This window comes from Castor canadensis, chromosome 17 (assembly GCF_047511655.1).
Source record: "Castor canadensis chromosome 17, mCasCan1.hap1v2, whole genome shotgun sequence".
Lineage (NCBI taxonomy): Eukaryota > Metazoa > Chordata > Mammalia > Rodentia > Castoridae > Castor > Castor canadensis.
In genome coordinates this window covers 10,128,282-10,142,622 of record NC_133402.1, presented here as the reverse complement: position 1 = coordinate 10,142,622, position 14,341 = coordinate 10,128,282, and the positions used below count along the sequence as shown (strand labels likewise).

Below are 14,341 nucleotides of genomic sequence, written 5' to 3'. Positions count from 1 at the left end.
ATATATGTACCAACTTTACATGTGACACAGATGGGGTCACAGTGGGGCAGGGAAATCATGGGCTACACTTCCTGTTGAAAATCCAGCTGAGAATCAGTGCTGTGACCTACATTACTCTGCTCTTCTCTCACTCTCTCTTCAAGGAGCAGGATCATTTCCTAAGGATGAGTTACTCTGCAGAAACCCATTTTAATAACATGCAAAACAACAACGCAGCAAATCACTGGCCCACCCAATCTATAGACAGTTCTGCTTCCCTTCATTAGTGGCACCTGACTTTTCCCTCGGGATCTACTAGCATCTGGAACATGTCACATTTCTCAGCATCTGGAACATGTCACATTTCTCAGGCTCCACCTTTCCCCCAACTGCCAGCAGAACACAGCAACACAGGGCTCCCAAAAGAGGGTATTGGGAGGCACCCTGGTACCCCCATGAGCCACACTGACAATGCTTCCCACTTTCCTACTCAGAGCCTCTGCTAGCATCAGTGAGGAAGGCAACAGGAAGCTGGGAGATGGGGAGTAGCCAGTCTACCTGCTGCTGCTTCAGTTCTCAGACCTGTACAGATGGCAGGGTCTCTTGCACAACACAGAGCAAATACTGACACATAAAATGGGAGACCATGTGCAAAGGCAGACCCTGTCCTACTGGAGACCAGGTTGTACAAGTCTGAAAGTGCTAAGGAACATTTAAGAGGAAAAACACAAGCAGACTCTATACACCATCTCTGATTTCCCCTGCTAACCACCTTCTGCCCCTACCCCCAAGATGTCAACACAACCACCGGTGGTGCAGGTCAGCAGGGACTGGCTCATGGGACAGACAGGACATAAAGAAAACGCAGCATAGGTGATGAAGTGTCTCAAATTCAAAACCACTGTACCAGCAGTGGCCACAAGCCAGGGCTGCATGCTTATGTGTCCATGGGGCCAGGCAGGAGTTATGAGTGACCAGAAACCCGGCCAGAGAGCCACCTATACCACAGGAGACTGGCTCCCAGTCTGGGAGACAACAGGGTCACCATTGACTGCAGCTAAATGCAGCACGGTGGGGCACAGGAGGTGACCAGGTCTTCTGATTACTCAACAGAAGCTTGATATTTGGATTTTTTTTGACACCTTCTAATTGTTTTATAGTGGCAACTAGTTCAGTTAAGAAAAACAAACAAGAAAACCCCACTGTCCTGACCACATCAAATGAGAGCTTGGATGAGGCTCCATCCACAGGCTGCAGATTTCTCACTGATGTCCCCAAACCTGGGCAAGGGCAGCTTACTCCCTTGGCACCCCGGGTGTGGGGTGGGTACCTAGGGTCAGCTTGCGCACTTCTCTGGGCCTTACTTTCCTCTCGATATTATGAATTACACATGCATAATTATAGTGTGTTACAATTTTGAAGTATTATGAAACCTTTCGGAACACTGGAAGATTACACCCAAGAGAGTAGGCTCTCAGGAAGATCAGGTGAGATGTGAGGCCAGGGCACAAGCTAAGTGCTCACCAATGGCAGATCTGTCATAGGAAATCTGTCCACTGATGAACGACCACTTGAAAGAGCCAAGGGAAACCTGCCAAGATTTGTAAGAGTGATTACACCTTGAGGGGATGGTTTTTAACTAGAATCACGGCAGCTCAGCTTTTCAGCATGATGACAATTTTGCCGTTTTCCATGAGCAACATGGACAGGAAGCCACCAGGTGGAGACTGGCCAGCCTGGGCAAGGCTTGGCTTATAGCTCAACCTCCCTGTACAAAATGCCACAGCCTGCAAATTCTCAAAGAAGAAAGGGAAGGGCAGCTTAACATGGAATTGTGAGGAACTCCCAAGGGATAAAGCTGTTTAATTTCAACTGGTGTTTAATGCTGGTGTCAGTATTGTGTCATTCCACATAGTCTCTTACTGAAGTTCCTTTGGTTCTTCAAAGCCCATGAAACTGAACCTTATGTTCTGTGTGCTGATCAGGCATGAAGGGTTCCTCTTCCAGCAGTTTCATCTGTTCAAAGAGGAACCTTCAGGCAGTCAGGCAGCTGAGCCTGCCCACCACACCTGATGCCGCGTTAATGTATGGTTCTCGTGACATGGCAGCCAAGACGCCTGCACTGCCCGAGCCCAGCATGAGGGACACCACTGTCCTTCACGTGGCAGTGCCTTCTCCTCAGACTTGGTCTTAACATCAGCCTTCGTAGGGCCAACTCATTAATTCAATATTCATCAAGGAATTTAGCCAAAATTCCTCTGATCCTGTAGGAGGTTAACTCCAACACACATTACAGGCCAGGGCTAACTGTGAGAGGTGAAAAAGAACTCTTCCTGTGGCTCCAGCATTACAAGTAAATGGATAACAGGAAAATACAGTGTTCCAAATAGTGTCTTCTACATGGGAGGAAAAAAGCATCTTTTATCACAGCACACCACAAGATTATGTCTTCTCACAAAAACCCCGAAACAACTACAAAGCCACAAACCTTGGCTACAATAAGAGGACCAGGGGAGATGGACAGCCTCACAGGTGTCTGGTTCAACCTGGGAGTGCTGTGTGCAGATTCCAGAGAAGCAGAAATAAGCCCCCATTTTTGAGTTACAGCGTATCCATTGGAAAGTAACCAATGCTAAGAAGAGACTTGGAACAGAGAGACTAACCTGGGATAAGGTAGAGACACTGAAGTGACCGCTACCTGCCCCAAGGTGCTCCTTGAACAGACATTTCCTGGTGATAATACCAGGGACACTGGGTGGATGGAGTCAGCACATAGACATACCACTGTGGCCTGGGGTAGGCACAAAAGAACGTGCCGTACACTTTAGCAAGTAGAAGTTTGGTTTCAAGACAACAGCATCCGTCTTGGACAATTTTAAATTGTACACATTCTTTTTTACTTTTATAAAGGGGCAAAAATTTGGACCTCAAGCTTAAAAATCTTGTTCATAATAAAGTTATTTTAATGTGGACATTCTTAAGTCCACAGTGGCAGGAGTCTGAGCGTTCTTCCTTGGGTCCATCACTCAAACTTGAAGAACATTCACACAGACTGTTTTAGTTTTGGAATATCAGGGAGCTGAACAGAAAACGAATCTTCTCTTTGATCAAGATCTATGAAAGGATCTGGGCATGGTGACACATACCTGTAATCATAGCACCTAGGAGGTGGGAGCAGGAGGATCCCAAGTTTGAAGCCAGCCTGAGCTACATAGTGAGACTCTGTCACAAACAAACAAACATCAACACAAGTATAAAACCATGTAGCCCTGGATTGACTGTGAACCTCCATCCAACAGACACAGGGGCTCCAAAGCACTGAGGCCCAGCATCAATTTCAGCACTGCCAACAGCTCCCCATGCACACCTTGGTCTGTGGTGAAGAGAACACTGCAGAGAAACACTGGCTCCCAATGTCCCGAGGACAAAGAAAGCCATGCTCAGGAACCCCGGGGAGCATGTCACGTGACAGGTACTCACATGAAGAAGGGCATCAGCTGCACGAGCGTCTCTTTCTTGGGGCTGGCAGCAAACTCAGGCACCATCTGGATGACCTTGTTCATGACGCTACGCAGGTAACTCTGCAGCTGCTTTCTTCGCTCCTCCACGAACTTGGCATCCTGAGAGCACAGAGAAGATGTGTGTGCTTAGTATGCACTGCCTGCCTGGGACAACCCCACAGAACATGCAGTCATCAATCAGCGCCACCCAAAGGGCACACCATGTGCCCTGTCCCCAAGGTTCACATGTGCTCTACATCTGCTAACAGGAAAGGTGCTTGTGACATCATTGTTATTAAGCAGGGGGAACTGAGGACCCCCTAAATGCAATGTGTTTCCACAAACAGATCACAGAGTGCACAAATGAATGGATCAGCGGGGTGTCTGCTACTTCCTGGGGAACTCCAATGCACCAAATGGGGTATCAGCATTGGAACGAAATAGTGAGCATGAATGGACACTGATGTGGCTCTTATGGAGTTCATAGGCCAGTGAGGGAGACATAAACCTAGTAACCACACAGGGAACAATCTTACTAAGCACCACCTTCCAGAGCACATGCTTAATTCTGCCTTCATGGTTTTTTGAAATATGAGTCAGTTGTCACTGATTAAGGAAGATTTTATTAACAAACAATTTCTACATGGTGCTGTGTCCCACGTCCCCTACAGGCAGTGCCTGCCCAGGGCTGTGCCCAGATCAGGCAGTATCCATCATGGGGCGCTCAGAGGCTTGGGCCTCTGTAACCCTCGCAAGTCCCTGGCCTCACTCTGCCTGGCCTTTGCCGCCAGGGCTAGCTTTGCAAGTCTGTGAGATCACAGACCGTCTGTGCTTGGACCTGTGTTTTGGCCTGCTGCCCTCCTTCAAATTGTTAGCACACCTGGACAGAGGGCCCACACTCCTACAGGTGTACTCCTTACACCCAAATCAGTGCAGGCCTTGCCAAGTCTTCCTTTGAGAAGCTGATGCTGTGTTTGTGTAGTGACCCAATGGACTGAGGAGCAAGGCCATGGTGGAGCAGGGCCATGGCAACTTCACAAGACATGAGCAGAGTCTGATGAATGGCACAGAATGAGGAAATTTCAGCCTGGAGCAGGACTTACACCTCACCCAAGAGACCCATGGATTGGGCAGGCCCTTGTCTCAGCTCCTCATGCCAGCACAGAGCTTGTGTGCCCATCAGGGCTCAGTAACAATGTGCCCAAAAAGGCACCTAGAAATCCATTTAGTGCCCTGCTTACTGACAGAAAGGTCCCACAACATTCTGGAAAGGCCTCAGATGTGGTGGGAAGGTCTTTTCTAAGTGGCAACTCTGAGCCAAGATTTGAGGTTAGTGAATGAAGATTCAGGATCCCAAGTGAAATATGAATTTCAAATAAAGAGCAAAAACATTTTCTGTAGAAGTATATCTCATGGTAGAAAACCTGTCTGTGCACAATTGGGACACACTCATCCAAAGAGACTATAGGCTGTTTAAGTGAAATGCACATTTCACTGATGTCCTGTGTTTTCTCTGGTGAGCCTCATCTGTGCACCACAGAGGAAGAGCCCGGGAGCATCTGCTGCCAACAGGGGTCCCTGAAGCCACTTCAAAGGCACAGCAAGATCTTTCCCAAGGCCAACTCCTGAGGTTGCCTTTGGGGTCTTCCTCAAGAGGAATGGAGCACTGGATTGCCAATGGGAACTCTGTCACCACAAGCACAGTCTCTGTCCTGTGGCTAAAGTCTCACACAGCCTGATGGGAGGTGGGCCATATGGCAACAATGAGGAAGTGATGGCATCTGGCCAAGAGAGCTGAGGGCCCTTCAGCCCAGGCTGGAGACTTGTGGGCTGTGCTCACTTGGTTTAAATGCCGAATTCTGTTCCTTGGTCTCTGAGCTTGAATCCGTCATTAAGCAATTAGCTGCTCTTCCTGGGAAGATGCTGAATGTGCCAGGCTAGTGCTGAATGGAGCTAATCGAGCCTGGTTAAATCTGCACAGGAACCTCAAGGATGGCTTGAGAGCTCAGTGGCAGGAAGACGAGCCAGGAGCTAATCAGCCCTGGAAGGACTTAGCAAGAGTTTTCAGGTCTGGAAGGGGATGCTCAAAACACTCCAAGCAACAGGAAGAGACTGGAGAAGGTCCTCATGCTGCACGTGGGGCTGGGCTGGGCACAGAGCCCAAGGAAGGTAACCCCACCCCCAAAGTGGAGGCCAAGGGCTTCCCCCTGAGTCTAATTTACCCATTATCACCTGAGTAGTGTCCTTTCACCCAGGTCCCCCAGGAACAGCAAGTTGGCAGATTGGAGTCATGCCTGGAGGAATCCCAAATTTTTTCCAAGGGTCTACTTCACAAGAGACAGTTCCCAGAAACCCACGCCAGGCTCTGCTCTAAGAAAATCCAACATGGCAGCAATGTCAGCTTTGACAGCTAGCAATTTTACACGAGCTATTCAGAGGGAGCCTTTGTCAAGTCTTCACTCATGCTCCATCCTCTCCCTACACTGCAGTCTCACAACACATCTGAGGCTGGGAGGTTCAGATGGGCAGAACTTGAACCAGAGGCAGCAGAGCAGGGACTCAGGTCTTCAACCAATGAGCAGTTACAGCTGCCCTCAACCTTCAAACTACAGAAGAAAAATCTTCAGCTTCCTCTCATCAGCCCTACACCCAGATTCAGTTCGTAGAAATTCCACTTCCACACTGGCTTTAGTGTCTACAATGTGACAGAAGGATATCTGTCACCTCAGTGCCAAAGCAGGTGGGGCTGCCTGACCTCCTTCTGCCCTGGACACCTTCCCTCAGGTCCCATTCTGATCCTCACCTCAATCTCTACACACAACTTGGTAGAATGCAACCTGAGAGGCATGGAAGACTTCATGGATCAATTCATGGAAGGCCAGTGTCTTTTCTGTGGCTACAATGTCTTTATTTTATTATGAAAACTTTAAATATGTCAAAACACAGAGCAAATTCTAATGAGTCCTGGTAACCCTTTGTCTCAACCCTTTGCCATACTTGTTTTTATCATTCTGACCTTTTTGTAAAGGTGTTTTAAAATAAATTAGAGCCATTATGACATTTCACTCTTACTTAACCAAATGCCATTGTCACTGCTAATAAAATTAATGCCAATTAGTTGGAGTTATCTAATAACTAGTTAGTATTTGCAAATATTTGAGTTTTAAAATGAGCTACTGCTTCTGGAATTTCTGTGCATTTGTTGTTTTTTTGAGACAGGGTCTCTCTCTATGCAGCCCCGACTGGCCTTAAACTCTACCCTCCTGTCTCAGCCTCCAGAGTGCTAGGAGTACAGGCATGCAACACCATGTTTGCTCCTTCTGAAACTTTTCAAGGAGTGTGGTACATCCCAGAAGGCAGTTAGCAGCTCTTCAGCAAGTTGATTTGACACTGCTCAGAATGGACTCCCCCTTGGGGATCAGAGGCTCTGGCCCTCTGGTGAAGATGGAACTGCCATTTCACCACAAGTGCTAGCAGAGGTCCACAGGCTTAATGTGCTCATGCACAGGCTTTGTATGGACTGAGCAGCAATTAAAAACATTAAAACCAGAAGTGTTCTTACACATTTGAGATTCCTGTAAAACAGAGCTGTCTTGCCTGTGAGCAGGAGCTGGTCAGCAAGAGCCAGATTAGCTGAAAGACCAGCCTGCTCCTGCCTGGCCTCCATGACCTGTGAGTTTGCAACTCCTAATTTTCACCATGCACACAGACAGTACAACTGGCTAAGGCCTGGCAAACCCATGCAAGAGGCCTCTCTGCATCCAATTTTCATCACTGCAGGCCATCCCTGAGGCTGTCTCAGGGACTGCAGTGATCCACCAGCTCTGTGGGCATGGGGCTAACCCACATGGAGACCTGGCTTTCCCATCTGTGAAGCAGGAAGAAGGCAGTGGCCCTCATCCGTGACAACCTAGGCTAAGCACCCCGTCTCCAGCATGGCCTGCCAGGCCCTGTGACAGGTGCCGAGGACACACAGGATCCTTCCCAGGAGAGCCTAGGGCAAGTGCTGGGAAGTCATGATGCACCCACTGGCTCTCACGTAAGGTCTTGGGAGAAGCATCATGTTTTCAGGAGGGATGGAGAAAGGCTTTCAATCCAAGCATGCTGCTGCAGGTGACCACTGGACCAGAGGCTCATCCAGGAGGAAGTCCACACAGGAAGTGAAGTAAAGGAACACTACAAAGGAGGCCCACAGGTAGCAGCCTGGCTAGGGAAGGCCCATGTAGCTGGGCTGCAAGGCCCCAAGGGCTTAAGATCACTTGTTAGCAGGAAACCCACCATGCACAGAAAGAGCCAATGGAGTAAGCAGGTGGCTATAGCCTGAAACGCATGCAGAAGCTGAGCCATGGGGGGAAACAGGCCATAGGCAACCTTGGCAGAGAGAGCTTTCAAAAATCTACCCTGCCACTCTCCTGCTTGGAATTTGTCAGTGGCTCCTGTGAACTCTGCCCACATCCCAATGTGCACATCTAAATACACACACAGCTCACAAAAGCCTCTGCAATGTGTCTCCTTCAGAGACTCTTAGGTTACATGGGGACCCAGGATCAGTGCATGCAGGGTGGGCTCTGAAAGGGCCTGAGGTATCTGTGAGTTTTCTGGTTGGGCTCCTGGGGCAGCAGCCAACACTCAGATTGGAAGTGATGTGCTGGATACTGGCCCAGTGCACAGGACCTGCCAGATTCTGGTGGCTGCTTAATGAGTCTGCACTGCCCGTGGTCCTGCTGTCATTTTGTGGGGCGTTCCTGTCATAATACTGTTGTCAATTATGGCTTAGAACTATTAATAGAGAGCTCTGGGAGTTAGACTCCGCTTCAAAAAAGAACAATCAGGATTATTTTAATGGGAGTATTTTTTCCCTCCAGAAAAGGTTAATTTTATTTTGAGCTTCGCGAAAATAGATACCATTGAATTAAGAGTTCATATTTTAAAGATGGCAGAATGTTGAGAGCAAGGCTCCTGGAACCCATGTTCAGGTCCTGCCCACTGTACTTTCCCACACTTTGTCTCTGGGTTGCTCTGACACCTGTGCCTCCTCTAGGTTCTTCCCACTCTCTATAGGTACTGTCCTCAGAGCTGTCCTGCATGTGAGCTGTAGAAGGATAAGAGTGGCTGCCTCTCTAGAGTTCCTTTATGTTTTTATGCAAGGAAGAGCTAGCATCTTATGTAATCAGCAGAAGGCCAGCCCATCAGGAGGAGCAGACAGCTGGCCCCCGCTGAGAAGTAGTTGTTTCAAAGCCAGCTGCTCTTACACCTTGTCCCTGGCTACAGAGTTCCAAAATGCCGACAGAATCCCAAGAACCCAGCGCTGAGGTCTGGTCATAAGACAGGACCCTTGCCCACTGACCCAGTTCTGCTTTCTAAGCAAGAGGAACAAAGGCTTCCCAGCATACCCTGAGTTGGATGGCAGCTATGGGCCAGGTTCTGGCCAATGTGAAGTGATGGAGTGAGGCCAGCCATGTCCACACACGCTCAGCAGACAAAAGAAAGACCCTGCAGGAGAGTGGAGGCCACACGTGGGGATGGCAGAACCACAGGAAGAGAGGACAGTCATTGGAGCCACCTAATCTGCACAGGATCATAACATGAATGAGAAATTAGCTCACTGTAAGCCAGTGAGTTACAGATTTACGCTCTGTGCTCTCTGTGCTGGTTACCGGCCCTTGTGTAGACTACACTGGTTTCCACTTGGAACCCAATGACTATGAACTAACCACATCACAGGCACCATGACTTGAAGGAACGTACCCTGACAAATACGTCTCTGCTCTCAATGAACTCAGAGCTGGTAGAACCAACAGGCAGGTATGTGAGGACTCAACGATACGCATGAGGGCAGACGGCCTGGGCCTGGGTGACAAGGAAAGAAGTCACCTGGGAGGGCTGACTTTGAAGGGAGACCTAAAGCATAGGAAAAAGGAAACTGGGAGGAGAGCTGTGGGAGATCCGTGGTCCTCTAGGGAGTGCATGCTGCTGGCATAGCCAGGCTGGAGGCCAGGGAGGTGGGCAAAGAGGATGGGCAAGTTCTAGTTCAGTCCTGATGGTCAGGTGGGACTTGCTAGTGGGTGGGAATCTTTCACCCATCACTCAGCCATCCAGGGATGCATCAGCTCATTCCTTCATCCACCAGATACTCTTTGGGATCACTGTGAACCACACACTGTAAGGAAAAAAGGAGACTGAATCCTGTTTTGGATGAGTTGACAGCCATCTGGAAAGGATGGACCAAGAGATCCTCACAAAGCAGTGTGACAGAGCTATGATGCATGCCTCATCAGGTGCCTTCAGGCCTGCTGTGGGAGCATGTGGATGCACTCAACACAGGGCTGTGCGACACAACCGTTGCCTCCCCACTCTCAGTGGTGATGGTGGCAGTGAGAGGAGCAGTTGTGACTGTGAACACCTAGCAAGCATGTCCTCTGCCAGGCCCCAGCTAAGCACCCCAGCACTTGGTTTGATTTCAGCCCACTGAAGGAGGGGCTCCTAGTGTCCCCTCCACAGAGGCAGAAGCTGAGTTGTACCCAGTGCTCAAGGCACACAACTGCTCACGGGTGGATGGACTGATGCTGAGCTCTCGCCTGCTCTGCTGTAAAACAGGGAGGGAAAGGTGTGCCAACGGCTGCAGTTCTGCAGAATCACAGGACTTGCAAGCAGAGAGGCACCAGAGGGAAACTGAAGGTGGAAAGCCAGGGCAAGTCTGGGAGGTCACGTTAGAGCAGCTGGACTCCACCATCGGGTGACAGGTGTTTGAAGCAAGACAGTGATAATCAGCATTCCCTTCTATGAGACTGAGAACAATTCTGAGGCTTCAGTTTTAAAAGGCTAGTCTATTTTGTTCCTGAAGTACTGAAAATCTGCCTTTCCTGGTTCAAGTGTTAGCCAGTGGGGAGATGGGGATGCAGCTCATCTAATACTGCCTGATCCTGCCATCCTGGCCTGCAGGGAAGGTACCTTGCCACAAGACAAATGCACACAAACCAGGGAACTCTGCTTTAGTACAGCCTAATGCTCAGGCTCACAATGCAGAGGGCTGAGTCTTGTTTCCAGGGAGACCACTATGCAATCACTAATTGGGAAACTGAGGCGAGAGACTCCTGTTATAGTCACTTCAAAAACTTTCCATGGAGACATCTGGGAGCAATGAATAGCTGGGCATGATGGACTCTTGTAGCTGCTCCCCAAACACCATAAGCCCCTTTCATATACCTGACTCGGGGATTTTAGCAAAGCTGTATGAAGAAGTCTCTCCTGAGAAGAAGCTTATGGAACTAATAAAATTGTGAACGTAGAGAAAGAAACTGTCCCAGTGTTTGCCCAGGGCCTGGGCTCCTGAAGCTCACAGCTGGGCCGGGCCAGCTGGGTATGTGGTCTGTTGGAGAGATCTTTACTGGTTTAATGAGCTTTCTTCCTGGGTGGTCACCAGCTGGAGCACAGCAATGTGGGGCAGAGGCGAGAGGGGCTGAGGGCTCTATTGGGAGGAACTTTACAGGCGGGCCAGGATGCATCTCTGAGTTCACCCTGGCGAGACTCTCCTCCTCCAAGCAGACCCACTAACTTAAGAAGCCAGTCCTGAAGGAACCAGGGAAGCCTGCGAGGCAAGAATAATTGTCCCCATTTTAGAGCTGAGGAAACTGAGGCACAGAGAGAGCTTGTAAAGAAGTACAACTAGGATTCAAACCCAGGCAGCCAGGCCACACTGCCTACACGAGTACTGCCTGCAAATCTCCATGTGAGGGGAGGGTGAGCCCCACTGGCCCTGCCTATAATCCCCTGGACCTCAGGATGCAGGTACACAGCATAAGGCAGCAGACAGCTCAGGGTCCTCTGACCTTCTTCACCTCCTGCAGAGACTTCCAGTGGCTCCTCCACCTTCAGGACCATTCCAAGTGCCCCAGCCCAGTACTGAAGGCCTCAGCTCAGCCAGCCTCTGCAGCCTCTTCTCTCTGGGCACTTTCACTCCCCAGGAGAAGCTCTGGCCCCAACCTCAATCTTCAGTGTTTAACACGATGCCACTCAAGTCCTTGGGGGCGGAAGCTGGCTGTTCACTGTACCATGGAGCCCTGATCAGTTGTAGTTTGGCCTCGTCTATTTACAGACATTGCATCCTCTCCATCCGCTGCATGGTCCCCAGGGCCTACTTCATGCTGTGCCCATCTGCAGTGCCTGGCACAAGGCTGGGCCACACAGACAACCCTCAGTGATGGTTACAGCTACCATCGAGTAGCTGATGAGCCTCCAGACCGTTTCCCACCCCACTCAGCACAGAACCCCCAGACCTCACATGGCACCAAGAGGCCTGATCTGACTCTTCCCATCCTCTCCTCCCCACTCACTGTCTTGAGTCAACCAGACCTCCTGGAACATGCCAAGCATACTGCTGCCCCAGGGCCTTTGCACTTGCTCAGCTCATCTGGAAAGCTTTTCCTACAGATGGCACCTGACTCACTTTTGTTCATTTTCTTCACATGACTGCTCAAATGTCCCTTCTCTAGAGGTCTTCCTGCCACTCTGCTGAAAGAGCACTGTCATTGCTCCCTACTCCTTTCCTTCTCTGCACAGCAGTAACAATATCTATCCCTGGTAACAGTACCTGGCATCCAGTTAAGTGCAAATAAGTATTCATAAATAGACTCTTTACTGATTAATCTGCATGTCAGGACCCTTGAAGGTTAGGACTGCTCTACTCCCATTTGACAGACAGGCAAACTGAGGCACAGAGAAGCAAGGGAATTAGCTGAGAGATGTGGAAGCTGAACCCAGGCTATCTCACGTCTCCCTCTAGAGGACACACTTACGCATTCTGCTGGGATTTGGGAGTCCCCCAGTGATGCTGTGAACTCTCACTGGGAAAGTCACATGGCACCTAACTCTGTTTGCAGTTCTAGGGAGACTCCTGGGTCACCCAGAAGTCACCTGAGAGGGGGAGGAGGGCAGTCGGTGGAGAAAAGACAGGGATGAAGGAAGGAGGCATATGGAAAGAGACATTGCCACGTAATCTTACCCACTTAACTCTAAGAAGTAGCCTTTGCTCAACTAGCATGGGGTTTCCTTTTTGGAGCCCTGATGTAGCTTCCTCAATCTGCATTTTTCTATGGACTTGTTTTGCAGTCCTGGCTGGTTCTGGGAGGAGACTTATTCACGTCCCCGCTGCCTGTTCCTGGGATGTGGTTGGCATGAACTCCAGAGGGAAGCATGTCCAAACCTATAAGCAGATGGGTATGGAGACCTTGTCTGTAGATGTTTCTAGTGATGAGCTGAAACCACAAGAAACCAATCCCTTCATTTTAAGCACAGAATAGAAATATGTCTCACTGCTTTTCTTGCTCATTGTCCGAGGCTACCTGTGGTGTGGTGCAGTTGAGGAAACTCCACCCCCATGCCTGTCCTGGGAAGGTCAGGTCCTCTCTGGGCCTCAGTTTCCTCACTTGCAAAGGGAGTGGGTGAGTCAAAGGATTTCTCAGCTTCCTTGCTATGCAGACAGCTTGGGACCTTTGACAGAGACCACATCCCACCTTTCATTCAAGGTGTTGTGACTAACTGAAGCAAGAAGAAAGGACCCCCTAAGTATTCTTACTACAAATTATTCCTGTCAGTTTTAGGGCTTCTCTAGCACATGGACACTACCACCCAGCCCCCAAGCACATGCACGTTGCTGGTGTGTGAAGGACATGGATAATGGCTTGATACTCCCCAAGAGCAGCATCACAAAGACCTCACAACCCAAAATGCCATTATCCCAACAATCTGGCCCTTGGCAGCAGGAACCTCCTTTAGAGACGAGAGAAGGCACACACTCCCAGTCATTGCACCGTCCTGCTCCGTCCCCGTGCTGCCCTTTGTATCATTTGGGTCCAGGAGTTCTTTAATAACTTTAAGGCACTTGGTATCTTCCCCTTCTTATTTTCTCTCCATCCTTGGCCCCTCTCTCCCACTGTGAAGTCAAACTGCAGCTATTGGCTTGTGAATGGGAAGAAACACCAGCCTGGGACAGAGGAACAAGGACATGAATGACAGTCATGGTAGTGGCTAAGACGTGGAGCTTTCAAGCAGCACAGGCTCTGGTCTTGGCCCTTGTGCATCCTGGTGAGGAGGCATACCACTACCATCTTGGTGTAGCTGTAGTATTGGGGTTGGATGAACCCTCATCTTCCTATGAACAGAAACCCCAGCCTGTGGGAGGCTGGATGACACAGGCTTCAGAGCAGCCTTTTCTGCTTAGGGTAAGTGGGATACAAAGACCTGGCCCACTGCGGGCAGAGCTGGCCTGCAATGTCTCTTCTACCCCCACACTGTCTGGCCCAGGCTGGGCCTCCAGCAGGACTCCCACAGCAGGAAGGTGACAGGCTTCAGTACAACTGACACCCATTTATCTATTACTGCTTTGACAGCCAAGTGAGTCTAGACTATAGGGTGGGGAGAGGTGGGGATGGCTGGCCCATATTCAGAGACAGTGACAGACACTGTCTATGTACAAATATGTGTCTTCTAGGACTGGCAAATCTCAGTGGGAACATGGCCAGTGGGTAACACAGGCAACTGAAGGGCCTGGGTGAACACGGCCAGCAGGAAAGGAGCAGCTGCTACTGGGATTTTTATGTGAGATCTGATTTAAAATGCTGAAAATTAATTAAAAAAAAAGAGCATGTGGGTCAAACAAAATACAAACCACAAGTCACATAAAGCCAACACTTTAGACCTGAGATTTAATGGGGCACACCTCCACACTTTCCATGAGTTCCCAGCAGCCAGGGCTCAGAGGTGAAGAAACTGAGCAGCTGTCTCCACCTCTCTGGACCTCACTTTCTTCACCTGTGCAAAGGAGGTGTTAAAAATGTCTGTCTCTAAGGATCACCGTGTGATCA

The 14,341-nt window shown here is 49.7% G+C and overlaps 1 protein-coding gene across 3 annotated transcripts in view; it reads right to left on the bottom strand.

Moving 5' to 3' along the window:
* The window catches only part of Snx29 (sorting nexin 29), a 459,033-nt gene that overhangs the window by 13,366 nt on the left and 431,326 nt on the right, over positions 1-14,341 (bottom strand). For all 3 annotated transcript variants that reach the window (XM_074060013.1, XM_074060014.1, XM_074060015.1), the window contains one exon: positions 3,460-3,599. In XM_074060013.1, coding sequence (XP_073916114.1) covers positions 3,460-3,599 — 140 coding nt within the window. The remainder of the gene's footprint in view (positions 1-3,459; positions 3,600-14,341) is intronic.